Source organism: Cyprinodon variegatus, unplaced genomic scaffold (assembly GCF_000732505.1).
Source record: "Cyprinodon variegatus isolate N-32 unplaced genomic scaffold, C_variegatus-1.0 Scaffold197, whole genome shotgun sequence".
In the NCBI taxonomy this organism is placed as follows: Eukaryota; Metazoa; Chordata; class Actinopteri; order Cyprinodontiformes; family Cyprinodontidae; genus Cyprinodon; species Cyprinodon variegatus.
The window spans coordinates 1,171,412-1,190,103 of NW_015150650.1; the positions used below are offsets into that span (position 1 = coordinate 1,171,412).

General features: G+C 41.4%; 1 protein-coding gene across 8 annotated transcripts in view; it reads left to right on the forward strand.

Annotated features, from left to right (window-relative positions):
* The window catches only part of LOC107087863 (autism susceptibility gene 2 protein-like), a 445,596-nt gene extending 428,734 nt beyond the window's left edge, over positions 1-16,862 (forward strand). For 4 of the 8 annotated variants that reach the window (XM_015379659.1, XM_015379662.1, XM_015379663.1 and 1 more), the window contains 10 exons: positions 388-438; positions 633-728; positions 4,116-4,187; positions 4,695-4,724; positions 5,019-5,090; positions 6,607-6,739; positions 9,177-9,260; positions 10,110-10,193; positions 10,984-11,236; positions 14,452-16,862. In XM_015379659.1, coding sequence (XP_015235145.1) covers positions 388-438; positions 633-728; positions 4,116-4,187; positions 4,695-4,724; positions 5,019-5,090; positions 6,607-6,739; positions 9,177-9,260; positions 10,110-10,193; positions 10,984-11,236; positions 14,452-15,748 — 2,172 coding nt within the window. In that variant the 3' untranslated portion in view covers positions 15,749-16,862. The remainder of the gene's footprint in view (positions 1-387; positions 439-632; positions 729-4,115; positions 4,188-4,694; positions 4,725-5,018; positions 5,091-6,606; positions 6,740-9,176; positions 9,261-10,109; positions 10,194-10,983; positions 11,237-14,451) is intronic. The other 4 variants (XM_015379661.1, XM_015379664.1, XM_015379665.1 and 1 more) reach the window with 4 other exon arrangements.
* Positions 16,863-18,692: the final 1,830 nt, after the last annotated feature.

The following is an 18,692-nucleotide window of genomic DNA, read 5'->3' on the forward strand; positions in this document are numbered from 1 at the left end:
TTTCACCAAATTTAATTTGAGATGTGCTTTTCCTAACGCTGGAAAAAGCTTTTTTGTCTTTGTCACTGGTGCGTAGTTTTGACATGATTTTTACCTTACGACAGGCTGCCACACCCGATGTCTGTGTTTTTAATTGGAAAATCATGTGGAAGTTTTCTTCCCATCCGTCCTCTGAAGGGGCTGTATTGTTATTACCTTCATGCTCGGTCGCTCTGTTTAAAAAAACCCATGACCAGTGCAGGCCAGCTGCTTTACCTCAGGGCTTAGGACCAGTTTTATGAAAGATCTACCTGACAGTGCCTGTTTTTCACTGTATCTGTCGTCTTGTAAAAGATTTCTGTATGAGCCGTTGTGTTTGCTGATTTTTTCTTTTCTTTTCTCCAACAGTTCGACAAATACACCCCCAAACTGGACAATCCGTTCATCAGACATTCAAACGTGAGTTCCTTCTCTGATTCTCGTGTAAATATGCGCTTTGCATTTTGGCAAATCAAATATTTGGCATATTTGAATGTTGCCTGTGAGGGCATTTATTGTGGCCTTGGCTTTATGCCTGCTCATGCTTCAGTCCTCTATGATTTAATCTTTTTTTTGACATATCTTTGTTTCCCTTCCTCTTCTGTTCTCCTCAGTTCTTCCCCTCCTACCCCCCAACCATGCCAGGCATGCCCCCGCTGCTCCCGCACTCAGGACCCTTCAGCTCGCTGCAGGGAGCCTTCCAGCCTAAGGTCAGACCCATATCCCCACCTACGAGCTGCTAACAGGCTGAGAAAAGAAGGAAGCATGTGCACAAACACACACATCCAAAATTAGAAACTTTTAAAGAAATCTCATTAGCTAGAATCAGCGATTCATAATGTATGAAGTAATATTTGTGTTGACTGGCCTATGAAATAATACTTAGTGGATAAAACACAGACAGTCATCATTATTGAAGATAAACCAGCTGCTGGATGATAAGGATACAGTTTTTTTTTTTGTTTTTCGACAGCAAAACGGAACAAACTACACTCTCATAGCTCTGAAAATAACTGCAGGTGGATAAAGAAAGTCATCTTTCACACATTATACAGGTCTAAAGCTACATTTAGCTTCTCAGAAAAGGCCAATATTAGGTTCTAATTAATAGGATTGAGATACATGTTTGCAATATACAAAATCTGCTTTAATTTGTCCATGAATAGAATTAATTCTTTCATGAAATAGAAGCTGTTCAGTCTGTTATAAGTGAAGAGTTTTGCTGTTGAGATCTGACAAGTTCATATGCTGCGTTTTTTTATTTTAGTTTCAGGGTTCTATCCAGGATTTCTTTTCTGAGCATAGCAAACTATTGCCCCATTTACACTATCCCAGAGTTCGGACCGAGCTTTGATCAGTTAACCGTGCTGAGCTTGTTTCCTTACAACTATTTACACATCGCACTAGCACAATTCCTCGCCTCATACAGCTCTCATAGGGGAATTGAGCAAACAAAAATGGCGGCGCCCACAGCATTCAGGAACTTATGTGCCTGGAGAGCATCCTCTACCCAAATTTCAATGAGAGCCTCAGTCTCTGCATCATCCCAGCTCACACCACGCTCTTTTGATGCCATTCATTATTAATAAGCTAAGAGGAAGTTCATGTTTTGAACAGGTGAACAGATTTGTGAATTACAAAGCCAGACACGCAGGAAGAAGGTATGAAATAAGTCATCTGACTGTAAATGGGAGATGACGCGGTCTGCTCATGCGCTCTTTGTTATCAGAGAAATGAGCCACAACTGAACCGTACTGAGTCCTGCTGATGAACTGGTTCTAGATTTAGTGCAGTTCGGTTGTGTTCAGTTGCTTTCCGTTTATACTTAACAGTTATCTCTGTGACTCTGAACGCTCTCGACGCGGTTCCAAGAGGTTAGTGTAAATTGGGCTAGCCACCTAGACTCAGAGACGTTGCCCTGATCTCTCTGTGCAAGTCTCCACCTGCATCCAAGCGCTCAGGATGAGTTGATGATGGAGTCTGCAGAGCGCAGATTCCACATTTGTTCAGCACTTTTCTAACATCTATGTCCAAATAATGACATTGCACTTATTAAAAGTCGATCTAAATTCTGTATGATTTCGACAACTTTGAGTGTAGCAAGCGTTAGTGCTGAAATGTGCTGGACAGAACCCTGAGGGAGGGGAGCCCAGATGTAAGTCAAAGGGCCGATGCGCTTATAAGAAAATTAGCATAGTGGGCTGAATTGCATAGCAATCGTATAGAACCCCGCTTCACTGACATATGCGGGCAAGAACCCTGTTAGAAATGGAAGGATTAAAAGAATGGAAATGTTTTTTGTTGCTTTTGTTGTGTGTGTTCACAAACTAGATATTAACTAGAAATTTTACATTGTGTTTTTTCTATTAAATGAATCCAGTTCAGGTAAAATCCTCTCTAACATTTATCAGTAAAAGTTATGTACGATCAAATGAAGTCCTGTTTTATTTAAAACTGTAAAATAGTCTTCCACTTTAGAGCTTAGTGGGAACTTTAAATCAGATTTAGAGTTTTCAGCAGCTAGTTGCATTTTTCTCACATTTCTAAGAAATCATTCACACTGTATTTGTCAACATTTCTTTTAGAACTAACAACCAAATTCCCTGCTATTAAAAGTAATGTGTTCTTTTGTTGTTAACCAGGCCAGTAAAACATCTATTTTAATCCTCTCTGTTAGAACACAGGGCAATTTAACAACTACTTTCTTTGTTTCTAAAAAAATTATAGTTTTAATTATGGATGTGAAGCTTAAAGCATTGGCTTATATACTGGAGAACCAGAGTAATGTTTTGATTTAGTTAAATGTAAATCCTTTATTAGAGAAAATGTATCCGACTAAACAAGAACCAACATTAAAATTCAGCCCTAAGCAAAGAAAGGACAGCCCAAAGTGAGGGAGTCTGTCAGACATGCACTCAGAGGCTGTGACCTGCAGTAAGACACCAATCAAAGCTGGTCTAAATCTGCTGGCTCTATTCCCAGTGGGCTCCGGCTCTGAGAGACCCTTCTGTCGAAGATCGCTCCAGATGCTCCTAGGAAGGCTCTTAAGCAAAGCCCCTGCTAAGTATTCCTGGAGATGAGCTTAGGCTTTCTTGGTTTACATCAACATCAGCTATATGGTAGCAGTAATTACGGATTAGAGAGTTTTAGTGTTACTGAGTAAGGTCAGGGTCTGATATTTATCCTGGAGAAAAAAAGATAGAGGATCATAAAGCGTTTTTTTTTTTTTTTTTTTAAGAATTTAATTGTCACAACTTGTGCCAAAGTCATTGAATCCTCACATGAACTTTCCCGAGTAAGGATGTGAGTAAAATAGTGCCTTATTTACATTATGTAAAGCATTGGAAAAAATTTACATTTCTGATGCATGGCCAAGTCTTTCTGGAAAAAGGAGATTTTTTGTTTGAGAAGATGCTTTACATGGACCAATGAAGGATAGAAGAACGGAGGTCAAAGATTTAAGTCTAGCAAAGACAAGAAAAAACACATAAATTACTTAACTAAAGCCAGCATTAGGTATTTATATTAGCAGCAGATGTAGGAAAAGGTCAGAAAGACCAACAGCCATCAATTTTTGTTTTTCAGTTTTCGTAGCCTGGATGAGCAGCTCATATACTCTCTTATAAAATACAGTTATCTTCACATAGCACTTGTTGCGTCTGTGTTTAATCTAACTTTATTTTCAGATGCTTCAGCAGTGCTTAACGACGACCCAAAGCTAACTTTGGGTCGTCTACATGGAGCAGTAATTTTCTGCAATTTGTCCTTGCATATCGAGTCAAACTAAAAAATGCTTGACTTTAAAAATCAAGAATACCCAAGCAACCCAAAAAAATCTGAAATATACCTACAAGAAAAAAGCAGAAGCGGTGAAAAAACACCAGAGAGGAGATCACTCACTATATCATTAAGTATTAACATGCAGAGTAAGAAGTTAAACAAAAAAATGGTACACTTCCTGATATCAACAAAAATGTAAGAATTCACATAACGAAATGTATAAATCGCAACCGAACTTTATAAAGATGTTAAAACCTTGTTCTTAGACTCTAGTTCTGTCTCGTTTCACCAAGTATCTTTCCTGTCGTCTCCGTCAGGCTTCTAATCCCATTGACGTAGCGGCCCGTCCTGGAGCCGTTCCTCACACACTTCTGCAGAAGGATCCGCGGGTAAGCATAAGCCGATAGCATCTCCATCATGCTGCTTCTGGTAAAAGCTCCACACATAAGACATTCATCCGTTCAATTCAATTCACTTTATTTATCTAGTGCCAAATCGCAACACGTGTCGTCTCTAGGCGCTTTACAGAGTCAATCCAATCAAATCATCCAGATGGATTGGTTAAAATATCCTAAGGAAAACCAGTAGATTGCATCCAATTATTCACTGTTAGAGGAGGAAGTAAAGACAGCGGACAGATATTGTGTTGTTTTGCAGCAATCCCTCATACTGAGCTTGCAGCTAGTGACAGTCGAAGGGAAAACTCCTCTTTAAAAGAAAGTTAGTCACAGTAAAAAGCTATTAACTATGTTTACACAGACAGAGTAAAAAAAAACAGAAAGGCAGATCAATCCATGTCTTAGAATTCAAATTCTATCTAAAAACATGTTTTTATATTTAAAAGTTTGACATTTGTCTGAATTGCTGTTATAAATGATCCTCTGTTGTCCATACAGATGAGTGATCCATTCAGGACATCTGTTAGGGTAAGTGAATACCTTGGTGCATTTCTCTCTAAAATATTGTTTCTCTGGCCAGGCCACAAAGTCTCATTTAGAAGTCCCAGTCGAGCAGATTCTGGGCTTTGGAGGATTGTGGTTAAAATAAGGTCTGTACTGGGTTCAAGTCAGGGGATCCATATTTCCAAATTGGTTGGCTGGTTAAAATTTCAGATTTCCACTTTGTTGTCTGGCCAGAAATTTCTAATGCCAGAATTCATTTTTAGCTCGTTAAATAAAAAAGCCAGGAGGCTGACTGTAGTTTCTCTTTAAATCTTTTAGAAACCTGGCAAGTGGTGTGCAGTACATGTCCAGATTGCATGGCAGATCTACCACCACCAGCAGAAAATGAAGGTGCGTGAGATGGACTATTCTGTCTTCCAGGAAATTTATTGCATGTCAAACCAGACGCGTAATAGTGATTGTTAAATAATCACCAACTAAAGATCACAGCCTACTCTGCTATTGTTAAATCATCAACAAACATGCTGCTGATTTGAAAAGACTTGGCAGAGCTGCTATACGAGGAGGAAAAATACGAAGAACTCACTGGATTGGAGCAAAAAGATGTGAACCAAAATTAACCCTATAATGCCAAATGTGTCATATTTGATACATACGGTTTCTGAAATGTTTTGCATCTGATACCTTTTGCATAATTTAATGGTAAAAACTTTGCTCAAAATCCTATCGAACACAATCAGATATACCTGATAACAGCCAGTAGAAGACTACACAAAAAATAATCTTGACTTATCGCATAGTAATAAATGATTAATATAAAAAATGTATTTCTGTCTTTTCTTTTTACATATTTTGTAAAAAGGGCAAATAAGGAATTCAAAACAAAAAAAAGTAATTTTCTGTTTTGTTTTATTCTTGGATCGGGCTTTAAAGGGTTAACTACAGGAGCTAAATCATATTAGAAAATAAATGGATTATGATTCCTATTAAAATATGTAAATTGTGTCACATTTAAGTTAATAAAACAGTAATAAATTAATAGTAAAGTGTAACAGTTATAAAGAATAAACCATTTTTATTTATTGAAAACAATTGTTTTTTAATTGCTTATTACAGTCTTATATTTGCTGGTTAATTAGTCAGGCTATTTGCTCAGATAGCCACCCCTACTGCTAGCTGTTAAACAGACAAGGTACATAAACAGTAGTTTACAAACAGAAGGTTAAGATTTGTGAAATAACTCCCTTAATATCCATACTATGACTGAGTATTTCTTAAGTTTTTGTATTGTTTTGCAACTGGAAATATTTTTAAACATCTCTGTTTCTGCCAGCTGTCAGTCCATAGCAACAGTGGAAAGTGAGATTAGATTTTTAGTAGAGAGATAGATGTCCAGTCAATGCATTAATTTCATTAGAACAACTTTAAAGCATAAAGACAATACAGAGTTTGGCCCAAGCCTAAAAAAATGCTGCACGCACAAAAAAGAAAATACTTTAGAAATTAAATGTGAATCCTTTAAAATCTAATGTTTAATACATACATTTGCTTGCTATAAATCAAATAGTTGGGGTAGTCAATGTGGAAATTCTTCATGAAAGGGAAGGATAGTCTGTTCTGCCCATGGGGATTCTCTGCTAATGCTATTGGACATATGGTGTCAGTCCTTCTTGGGCCATGGACCCTTGTCATCAAGGATTTAGTGTTTCTAATCAGCTTACATAGATGTTGTGACAGAGCTGCCCAGAAGTGGAGACATGTAGCCGTTGTTTGTGTTTGAGGCTTCAACAGATCTCTTTCTCTCTGTTATTGCAGCTGAAAACTAATGCTGTTTACTGTGTCGCCGGAAAATGCTTGAAGCTGTTCTTTGTCTGAGCGTCATTGTTTCTGGCTCTTTGAATTTCAGCAAATGCAGCTGGACCCACACAAACTGGACATGAATGGGAAGCTGGACCTGTTCAGCCGACCTCCGGCCCCAGGAGTCTTCCCAGGGTTCCCGTATCCTCATGACCTAGCACGGCCCCTGTTCCCCTCGACAGGTCAGCACCGAGCACTCATCCCAGAAACTTAAACCTTATTTAGGGAAATAAGAGGAAAAAAAACTCATGAATTGGTTTCATTACTGCAGCTTTCCTGTCTAGTGTTTGCCTTTATGCAAATAAGAACTTCTAAATTCATTTAAAAAAAACTGCACAGATGAAACAGAGTGGGATTTTCTTCTCTCCTGTGTATTGTTCAGTTAATTGTAGGGCTTTTGCAGCAAATGTTTTGCCAGTAAAGGAATCAGATTTGTATATGAATATGCATTACCCTCAGTTGGGTAATTGACTGATTTGCCCTGCGTTCGGGGGGGGGCAGCAGAAAGGAGAATGGCCTTTGACTGGTAATTATGCAGCGGTTTGTCAGCGAGACTCATATAATTGGTGCTTTCATTAACAATTCATGGGATATGGTGGATAACAGTAACATTTTTTTGAAAAGAAGCCATTTAGTTGCACATTCAGAAACTGACCTTCCTTAACGGCTATAGATTCTAGAAGAGATGTGTAACTTGTGCAATAAAAGGAAATTATGAATGGCATGTTAATGGTTTTCATTAGCCAATAACTTAGGAAGCCTGGAGTGTTATTCAGCATGTTTGTGATGCTTGTATTCACAGTTATTTTCTGACATTGATTCACAATGTTGGTGCGTTTAAAAGGTGATGTCAGGAGATTTGAAATGAGCTTCTGTGAAAAAAAGGTTTAAGCATCATATAGTTTTAGTCAAGTGATTTTCATCCCTATAGTCGGTATCCAATCCACTTTATTTATATAGCACGATTTCAATAAACACAAGGTTTCCAAAGTGCTGCAGAAAAAGATAAAATAAATAAAAGTAAATGAAATGAAAAAATAAAAGCACTGCCCGCACAGGATAAAAATATGCATGTGTATACATAAAATCAACACGTGTATACATAAAATCAACACTCTACATGGTGTCAAAAGCCAAGGAAAAGAGGTGGGTTTTAAGAAGAGTTTTAAAATAAGACAGAGAGGTGGCCTGTCTAACTTGCAGCGGCAATCCATTCCAAAGTTTTGGAGCTGCAACAGAAAACGCTCGATCCCCTCTGAGCTTAAGCCTTGGTTTTCATCTCCACTGAAATCGTCAGAGTAGACGTTCCTAAAGGTTAGTCTGAAATTCTCCAAGATATTGCTGCTGCCTTAAAACAATTCCTATATCAAAAAAAATGTTGTATGATGTTTGTATTGGGTAATAATTTTCAAAAAAGCCAGGGAGTATATTTACTGGAAAATTCTATTCAATTTATTTACATAGTGTCAAATCACAACACATGTTATCGTGGGGTACCTTACAAGGTAATTAAATCAGATCATACAGTCAGATTTAATAAAAGTTTTCTATCTAAGGAAAACCAAGTGTTTGCAGGATCCTCTTCTCCTGGATGAGCATGTAGGGACAGTAGATATTTGCTTGCATTGTGTCACTGACTCTGCAGCAATCCCTCACACAGAGCATGCATGCAGCAACAGTGGAAATTAACAGGAAGAAACCTCCCGCAGAACCAGGCTCGATGTGAGCAGCCCTCTGCTCAGGACAACTGGGGATTAAAGGAGACACAATCAGACATAAAAAAAAGAACATTGAAGCATTGATGCATAAATGCTTTAAATGATAGAAAAGATAATGGTAAAGTAGCTACTTGCTCTGTATCGGAAAGAAACAGTTAAGAAGATGAGCTCTGAGCTGGTTTTCATGCCAAAGGGTATAAAAGAAAGCAGATGTTTAGGAGGGATACATGACTGAACATTGAAAAGCAGACCCAATTCTATTATCAATAATTGAAGATATTGGTAGCAGCAACCCAGCTGATTGGTTTCGTCCCGAATGGTGCTACAGTCAAACATGACCAGACCAAATGAAGCTACTAACAAATACTGAAGAATTGGAGAATAGAGGGAGAATGAAGCAGAGTGAGGAAAAGTGGTACCTATGTCCTCCAGCACCCTAAGCATATAGCAGCACAACTATAGAGATAGTTCAGGATAGCCTGAGCTAATCAATCGCTTAAAGAATAACTTGTAAGCATTGCCATTTAATAAGACATTTTAAAAATATCAATGTATTTGCGTTTTACATTGATAGCTATACATATTGTGTTGTTGGTGCTTGTTTCACATAGGAGTATATCTGGTAACTGTTTTATTTTTTTAGTTGAAGTAATGATGAAAACATGTTAAAGGTTCAAAAAGTATTAGAGAGAAATGCTACGATTTTGTTGACCTTCCGGTTATTTGAAGTAATTTGATCCCTCTTTGAATACCCTAAACTTGACTGCATGTAAAAACTACGTTTAGAAGATTTCAAAACGGCTATATTTATGCTTCAGATTATTGAAGTTGAGATTTTCTAAAAGTTTAATAGAAAATACAATTAATATTAATCTGTATATCCATCTGTTTGCTTTGATAGGCTCTGCACACCCAGCACCCTCTCCATATGGCCCCGCCCCCCATCCCAGTGGCTTCCTGCCTCCAGGCCATTTGGCAGGTAAGTGTAAGTAACAGCATTTTGACAGATGTTTATACATGTATCTCCTCTTTCTCTCCATGCTTTCTCTGTTCATTCTCCCAGTTTTTGACTGGTGTTTATAACCAGGGAGTCATTTAAATCCAAGATGTTTATCATTTTGATTTCAGGGTCATTTTCAAGTGTAGTTCAGAAGTTCTGCTGACTTCTAGCAGCTGGATTAGTCGAGCAGATGTGCAGTTTACGGTGATGGATTTAACAGTATCATCTCTAACAACTCCACCTGGACATATAAACAAGAACATAACACAGAGAGGACATGACAGCTTTTTGGAACTAATTGGGATTGAATTGAAAACATATATTTTGAATTGATTTAAATGAACTACTGCCATAGTTCCAAATGTATGTGTGGAGATTAAACTCATGTTTTGAGTTTAAGAAAAAAAATAAAAATATTCTAAAATGTTTTAAAAAAATCAACAAATAAATATAAGTTACCCTGGTAGAATGAAACTATACTCAACTGAAGTCAAACGGTCATCAAATTTCCAGTTTAATTAGCTTAATTTAAGCTGAATTAATTTCCATGTCCAGCATTAGACCATTTCCAACTTTGCTCTAAAAAGTCCAAACTAAATCCTTCTTCAGAGAGAAATGTTTCTCTTGCCCCAGCCAGCTCCACTTAGCAATAAATCCAGGGTCCTGGCTACTGTACGATTACCAGGCAGGGGGTTAGGATGGCAGCGCTAAAAAACAAAAACAAAAAAAACAAAACTCGCTTGTAAGAGAAAAGCTGAGTGAAACGGGTTGGTGTTGGGGTGAGTACTGCTAACCAGCTCCCCCTTTTGCTAATCCCTGTTTGGCATTTTGCAGATCCTTTCAGTCGCTCCAGTTCCTTTGGCGGCCTCGGCAACCTTTCAACCAGTGCCTTCGGAGGATTAGGCAACCCCTCGCTTGGTAAGCGCTGCCCCCCCTCTCTCCTCCACCACTGGCCCCTCCTCTTCTCAATCGGGCCCCCTGTGGCCAGAAGCAGAATAGAGCAGGGAAGCGTTAGACAGAAGGGAGAGCAAGGAGGGGAGGCAGAAGACACATAGCTCTAGTTTCTGTGTCAAAGCGAACCCTGGCCCTGTGAGGCCCGACAAACCAGTAGAACACAGAAGAGCTCCTCCCTGCCTCCACTCCATCCATCAGTGATGTTTCCAACCGCCTGGCTTTAATGTGACTGCGCTGCTGCCAGGTTTGCTGTTTGGTGGCAATTCATCTATTAATTATTTGACAAGCCCCTTTTGCATCTCCATGGAGGGCTTTCTCTTTTCTCCCTTTGCATCCTTCTGTCCATGCTCTTCTCTGTTCTTCATGATCCCTCCTGTTTCTGTGTGCCAAATCAGTCACCCTGTTGTGAAAATGGATGTGATTGGAATAGACATGCTGTGGAATGCTAAGGTCTCCCTTGGCTTTTCACAACTCTCTTCTCCAGAGGGCAAGTGAGTCTCCTCTGTTCATCCGCTGCAGAAAAAATGGAGGAGGAGGGGGGTGAAGGCCTTTAAGAGCCCAAGTAAAGCCTGTGTTGTGGGGAGCCATTAACCTCTAACTCTTCCAAACAGCTTCGGGGAGGGAACCTCCAGAGACAAAAGACAAAAGCAGCTTTTGTTGTCCAGTCTTTCTCATCTTATGTGTCCTCAAGAAGGTTTTTGTGCCCAATTAACTGACGGAGTCCCATGTCTTTCTCTTTTCTTCTTCCTTTCAGGGTCCAATAGTGTGTTTGGTTCCAAAGAAGGGCCAGGAGGACTGCCCACTTTTGGCAGCCCCCACCATGACACCTGGAACAGGCTTCGTCGCACACCGCCATCTTTCCCCACCCCTCCACAGTGGCCCAAAGCTGGAGAGGCTGAGCGAAGTAGCTCGGCTAACAGCCATGACCGAGAGCGGGACAGAGAGCGAGAGAGGGACCGAGAGAAAAGAGACTCATCCATCGGCAAAGAAGAGAAGGATAAGGACAGGTGAGAGGAGGGCATGTTTTTAATACTCTCAGAAACTTAAACATTCAGATTACAGATACAAGCATTTGCTGTTTAACTAATTTAAGTTTAACTCTATGGAGTCATTTAAAGTTCTGCTTGATGCCTCTATAAGGAACCAATCTGGTAATAATGAAGCTCCCATATTTCCATGCAGACTAGAGCACAAGTTAAATTGTAGCTCCACAGTATAGGGACTCCTAAATGAGACTGCTTCAATGATCTCACCACATATAGAGTGAAATAATTCAACAACATGCTTCTGTGGCGTAGTGGTTAGCGCACACGACCCATGTACGGAGGCCTTAAGGCTAATTTATGCTCAGAAACCAGTTCGTCTGCTTGTGTCGCAGTTAATGCAAATGTGCCCCTACTGCAGACGCTCTGGTGCACCTCTCCAAAATTGAGGATGACCGCAGACAGGAGGCCTCTGATTGGTCAAATCTACATCCGCTCTACACTATGAATATTTCCTGTTTGATACCTTACTGGCTTGTTTTGTTTGGATGACCGCCATTGTGGAAAATGACTCGTGAAGATGGACCAGCTAGAAGGCTGGATCCCCGCTCTTTCTCGCACCGATGTCCCTCCGTTGTCGCACAAACCTTTAGTCCTCGACACGATTGACCCGGGTTTGAATCCGACCTGTGGTCCTTGGTCGTATGTCTATCCCCCTCTCTCATTCCCCCTTTCCTGTCAGCCTACTCTCCTAAAAATGAGCACCTAGTGCCATAAAAAACACCCCAAAAAATATAGCTGCTTTACAGAAACAGAGATGCCAGGCTCAACCAGAAAAAAAGCAGCCCCAAACCAATATCCTTCCTCCATTAAACTTCTGCTCAGTGCAATGAAGTTAACTCAGTCCTTCAGTTCTGCCAAACCCAAACACTAAATGGACTATTAGACAAAAAAAAACAGATTTGCCGTTTCAAAATCACGATGCAGACGTAACAAATTGTTGTGGTGAAAGAAATTATACCAACGCCTTTAGTTTGCTAATCCATCCTTTGGTTGCAAATTTTCAAAAAAATTGCAGAAAATTCCTCAAGGCTTTATTTACTTGGTAAATCTGGAGATGGCTACTGCCCCAATATGGTGGTACCTGGACTTTAAACCTACGTTGGTTTGGAAGGCTTAGCTTATTTTCAAGAAGGTAGTTTTTGAATGTTTGCCCTCCAAGACTTAGGCGCAAAACCAGAATTTCCAAAGACTGCAAAACCTTGGGGGTCGGATCAGACCCCTGCAGACTTTCATCCACTGAAATCCCACCTGTAACTTCCACTCATAATAAAAAACACTGGAGATATTTAAAAGGAATATCCTGCCTCACCAATGCAACAACTGCTGTGCTGCTCTGCCCATCCATTGTAATTCTGAGAAGTGAGATTTCGCTTCCAGATTGGACGGAAAGAACACTTTGTAAGGAAGGCTACTGCCCCCTTAAGTGTTTGGAGGTTATTTCCAGTTTTTACCTGGAGTGATGAGTCTTTCACCTCAAACAACCCCTCTTATATGAAACAATTTTCAAACAGTTTTACAGATAAAAGGTAAACTGAGTTACAGCACTGGACCCGTCTGGAAATCGCCAGCGTCAAAAAGAATGAAGAATGAACCCTAAGAAAATTACAGTTCCAGTGGGTTCTTCTACCTCAGTGATATCAGCCAAGATGGTGTCTGTCTGATAGGTTGCTTCATTATCGGGTCTTGTGGCTTACATTAAGGCTAATTACCTTTATCTTGACAAAACTGATCTCTGCTTCAACTCATTTGACTTCTGAGGGAGAATTAATGAAATATTGGAATTTACACCTTATAGGATTATAAAATGGTTGGGAAAAAAACGTAATTAATGGAGAAGTATATTTAACATTCTCAGGATTTTAGGCTTTAACAAGGTTTTTTATGAAGATAGAGGAGGTTTCTAACAGCTTTTATTGTCATTACACTGTCACAAGTACAGAGCAACAAAATGAACTCTGCATTTAACCAATCCCCTGGGGGAGCAGTGGGCCGCCATTGTGTGGTGCCTGGGGAGCAGTGTGGGGATAAGGGTGTTGCTCAGGGACCCAGAGTGCAGGCTGTGGGGATCGAACCAGGTACCTGCAACCTTCTCAGAGCACAAGCATACTGCTTTAACCACTACTGTTGCGCCGATGCCATTTTTTAGGGCCTGATACCTGGCTATGCAGTATTGGCCGATACCATAGCAATACCATCTGTTTGAAATTGATATGTGTGTATATATATATGAACAATGCATACTACCTGGATGTAAAATAATTGTCATCATGGCTTTGGAAAAAGACTAATACAAAGTGAATCCAGTAGAACTTTTTATTGCCTACCTGAAAAGGGTGACAAAAGTTGAATAAACTTTTGGCTCTCAAAATGGTATCTGTGCCCTATTTGTTGGTACTTGCCGATACCAACATTTTAGTGCTGGATTGCACCCCGCACCATACTGGTATTGGTATCAGTGCAACACTACTAACCAGTAGGCCAACACTCCCCATGAAGTAGTAGGTGCTGGATCTTTTACACCTGCAACTGTGAAAGTCTTTAATACTTGGATTTAATACATTAAGAGAGGGGGGGGTGTAGTGTAAGGTGGGAAGCTTTACTACAAGACAGAACAAGAGTAACTATCAATCATTAGAAAAACATGAGTGTTTCTCTAGTTCTCTAGTCGGTGGACCTAAAGTTCCATGCCCCACAGCTGTTGAACGGTTATAGCTAGAGGTCTGCAATTTTTATTTTTGAGACATGTTTGAACTGATGCAGGCTGGTCTGTGTCACCAAATTTTAAATTTATATATTAGGAAACTAGAGAGTGTTAGCTTTCAAATAATGTATTGCACATGTAATTTGGGCTTACAGTTTCTAAGTTATTTGCTTTTCCATTTGGGTATGCAAAATAGGCCAGGATTGCCCAAAATGAGGTGGCTGTTAAGAGGTTAAGCTTTCGTTGTGTTCATAGGAAGTGATCCATAGTTCCTTCCTTTATTTGACTAGCACATAATGCAAATAACTGTGAGACAACCTTTGAAAGAAGAAACCCTGACAGTTCTGGGTGTGGGTTCAAATAATAAAAATAGATTTTGAGTAAGAAGCTGATTGGCTTTTCTGTTTTTTTGTTTTTTAGTAGAAAAGGTTTTTATGTAACAGTTTACTAATATACCAAAACTGTTCCATTACAGGGATTCTGTGGATCGAAACCGCCACTCAAATCGGTCTTCACCTGCCTCAGCGCCAGTCAGCTACCAGATCAGCAGCCTGATCCGCTCCAACAGCCAGAACTCCAGCGATTCAGGTCGGCATCACAGCGGCAGCGTAGACCGGGTCCGTGAGGCAGAGAAAGAACTACTAGAACGACAGAGGGAGTCTTCTCTGGGGGATGTAAAGGTAAAGGAGAGCCGCTCACCAGGGAAGGAGATGCTGGAGAGACGGGCCTCCGAGGACTCGATCAAAGCCCCTCAGCGCTCTCCTTCTCCTTACTCCAAGGCCATGATCAATGAACAAAGCATGAAGATGGCCGGTGGACTTCCGTCTGCAATCAAGGACAGTGAGAGGAAGGAGCCCACGTCTGCCGAGCTCCTCCACAAAGTGAAAAATGACATGAAGATTAAGGAGGAGAGGAAGGAAGAGCAGGAGGTCATGGTGGTAAGTTCAGAGCCAGCGCCCCAACCGGCAGCCCAGGTCCTCCCGTCACCTGTCAGCCAACCAGGAAACCCTCACCACCACCACCCACCTCTGTCGCAGCAGCCTCATCTTCCTTCCCCCCGCGGAAGTGATATCCCAGCACCAGGCCTGCACGGCGTCCCTATGTCGCACTCTCTTCCTCTCTCCATGAGCGCCATGCCTCAAATGGGCAGCCTCAACGTACTGGACAGAGCTCGCATGGCTCCCTTCATGGGAGTGAGTCCACTGGCAGGACGAGAGCGCCTGCCACACACGGCGTTCCCCTGGGACCCGCTCAGAGAGGCCTACCGCAGCCTGGACCTGCAGCGGCGCATGGACTTCCAGCTCAGGGCCGAGCAGGGACACCGCTTCCCCAGCGTTTACGAGCAGGAGCGCGCCTACCGCGAGAGGGAGGCTCACGACTACTCTCACCATGAGCATCTGTTGGAGGTTCGCAGGGAGCACGAGAGGATGCGACAACAGGCAGAGGAGCGAGAACGCCTCCACTTGAGGGAGGAGCTGGACAGAGCACGCCTCCATCAGCTGCACCAGTCCCCAATGGAGGGGCACCTCCCCCACATGCCCCCCTTTATGTCCCACTTAGGTGGCATGCCATACCCCAGACTCAGCCCGTCTACAGGACACAACGGACCCCTAAACAGAACACCGCCTACCGCCTCACTAAGTGCACCCCCGCCTCTTGTGCCGGCTGGCAGCGCCAGGTCCGCCTCGCCCAGGAGGACTACCCCCCTCACCACCCAGGACCCGAGGGACTATTCCCCATCTCGCAACCCCAAAGAAGTCGAGGCTCGGTAGCTTCCGGAAACTCACAAACTTCACTTCTCTTGAGTGGGAAATAACAAGAAGCGCCAACCCCCCCTAAGGGAAAGGGTATGATTGTACAAAGTAAAGGTGCATAAGGCTAACCAAGCACATGCCATGGCTATTTTTTAGTAGACTGGATGTTCAATAACGTCGGTAAAGAAAACACAGATACGTGTGAGTTTGTTTTCCGACTTAAATATTTGATAATTATTAATATATTAATCCAATACCTTATTTCTGCTTTGTGCTGAAAGGAAAGGTCCTAGAGAAGTTTGTACATTTCCTACCCTTGTTCCATGTATAGATATGATTTCTATGAATTTTATGTATTTTGTGCATTCGTCCTGCCTTTTACAATATTTATCCCAGTCTATTGTGAGACATATCCTTTCTGATGATGTAAAGACTTGACTTATGATTCAACCATCAGTAATTTGACCTCATAGTACCTGGATATCCTCAATGATGTACATTGCTACATTATCGACTTAATTTGTTCATTTGGTTTGCCTTTGAGATATGCAGATAAATACATTCACACGCACATATGTGTGTGTGATTCTATATATACTGTTTGTTCAGTCTCTGTAAAAAAAAAAAAAATAACTGATGTAAATAACCTGTTGATATTCTTTGCTGCAAGATTGCATTGTAAATTTATTAGTCTTTTTAACCATTTTTAGAAAAATGAAATGAAATCAAATAACGCGGAGTCACCTGCCTGTCCAAAATGGTGTCAAACAACCGACGAAATGGATTGGAATTTTGCGGGGAGGGTGTTGTACGGAAGCCTGGATGGATCGTCTGCAATCTATGCAAAGCAGCACACAGCACCCTAACAGAAGAAATCTACTGGAACAAGCTGACAATACTGGAGAAGATGAGAGAAACTTTTGATTTAGCACATTGTTCATATGTACCAATGAAATCATCGGGATGATTAAAAAGACTTCCAAGTCTGAAAACGGACCAGGTCCGTGCAGAAAATAAGGACGCTGTTTCGGTGGTCATCTACGGGACTTTATCTGTCAACCTTGTGGTGTTGTGCAGTTGTTTTTCTTAGACTCTTGTATACAAAAAAACAGTAGAGTTTTAGGCGTGGAAACAAAAAAAAGAAAAAATGAACATTAATGGTTTAAAATGTAAGGAATAAAGTTTGGACCTAATGTCAATCACTTCCAGCCTATCTTTCATCTTGTTGTAAACAAGTAGTAAATCTGTCTACGCGTTAAACTTACTGAGCGATATTTTAGATGTGATTGATAGCTTTGCCAATAACGCTTCTGCCTCAGTTTTTCAGAATTCATTGTTTTCTCATTTTATGGGGAGCTATTACTCTGAAATCATAAAGACAGCCGAGCTGGGCCAGCCGAGTGGCCCCGGCCATCAGATCATTTGTCCATGATCTGTCATACATGGGCTCCAGAGCTCTTCAGAGGGAATCAATGGGATTGGGCCAAAGCAATACAGGGTGGACTAATAGAACATTGATTTTGTATGAAAGCGGGTTTTGAGTGTTTGTGTTGCAGGTAACCGGTATTGACTGGCAGCCCAGCGGCATATTGACCTGCGGTCCGGACTCATTAAGGGGAGCAACGCTTAGTTGGGAGGCTATCGGATGGCAGAGAAGAAGCTCCTCTCCTCATGCACACCACTCATCTGCTTTTCTAATGAGGCCAGAAGGCTCTCTGGAGTGGGCCGCTGGGGGAGTCCTGAGGTGCCCCCGTCCTGTTATTGACGGGGCCTGCGCTCGCCGCCTGTCTAGAGATGGCCAATTCATCCTGATAACGCTTCGACTACTCATCTCTCTGCTCTGTGCCGTGCGCCTCACATTTCTGTCCCATGGCAGCAGCCCATAATGACAGCGTGGATCAAACCATGGCCAGGTCATTAGGGGATCTTATTGAAAATCAATGGCGCTCCTGTGTCTCACACTCCAGCAGGGTTTTTTTTTTTTTAAATAGCTCCTTGAAAAGACTGTTTGCCAGAATGTGGCTGGTGTATTGGGAAGGCTTAAATCACTATCACTTTCAATTTAGACTCCAGGTAATTGAACCATATATTCCTCATGAGGTAGCATCTGTCAGCGGCCAGCCTCACTTTAGCACCAAGTGCTCTCAGACCCTGGAATACAGAAAACAACACGGACAGAGCCTTGCAAAAGTGTTCATACCCCAGGCCACAAACATTATTGGAGGTTGTTGTGGTTTTATGCCAGAGAAACACAAATCAAAGTGTATTCTCTGAACTTTATGAATATAATCTTCCTCTGAAGTCAGAGAAGGGAATCCTTGGCTGGTCCTTAGATGTTGGAAGGTTCAGTCAGTCCAGATGGGATGATTACTGCTAACAGAGAATTTTACTCAGTGTCGGGTATAATGATATTAATAATAATATCATTGATTAAATTATTAGAAATTATTAGCAACATTTAACAAATTTGAAAAAAAAAAACATTTCAGGATCATATCAACCTGAAGAAAGGGCTCGCTTGACACATCAGTATCCTAACTGATTTGATTTGGAATATCTACTCATCTGTAGTTTAAGTAGAACTCAGGTAATTGTAGATGACCTTAGAAAATAGAATTGCAGCGTAAATGTTCTGCTTGGTGGTGCAGCGGGTAGAACAGCTGCCATGCAGCAAGAGGGATATGGGTTTGAATCCCAGCCCGGGTACTTTCTGCATGTTCTCCCTGAGCATGCATTGGTTCGCTCCAGTTATTTCAGCTTCCTCCCAAAGTTCAAAAACATAACTGTTAGGTTAATTGGCTTAGGTGTGAGTGTGTGCATGAATCGTTGTTTGTCCTGTACGTCTCTGTTTTGCCCTGCGATGGATTGGCAACCTGTCCAGGGTGTACCCCGCCTCTCGCCCATAGACAGCTGGAGATAGGCACCAGCACCCCTCCTGACCCCAGCAGGGATTAAGCGTGAT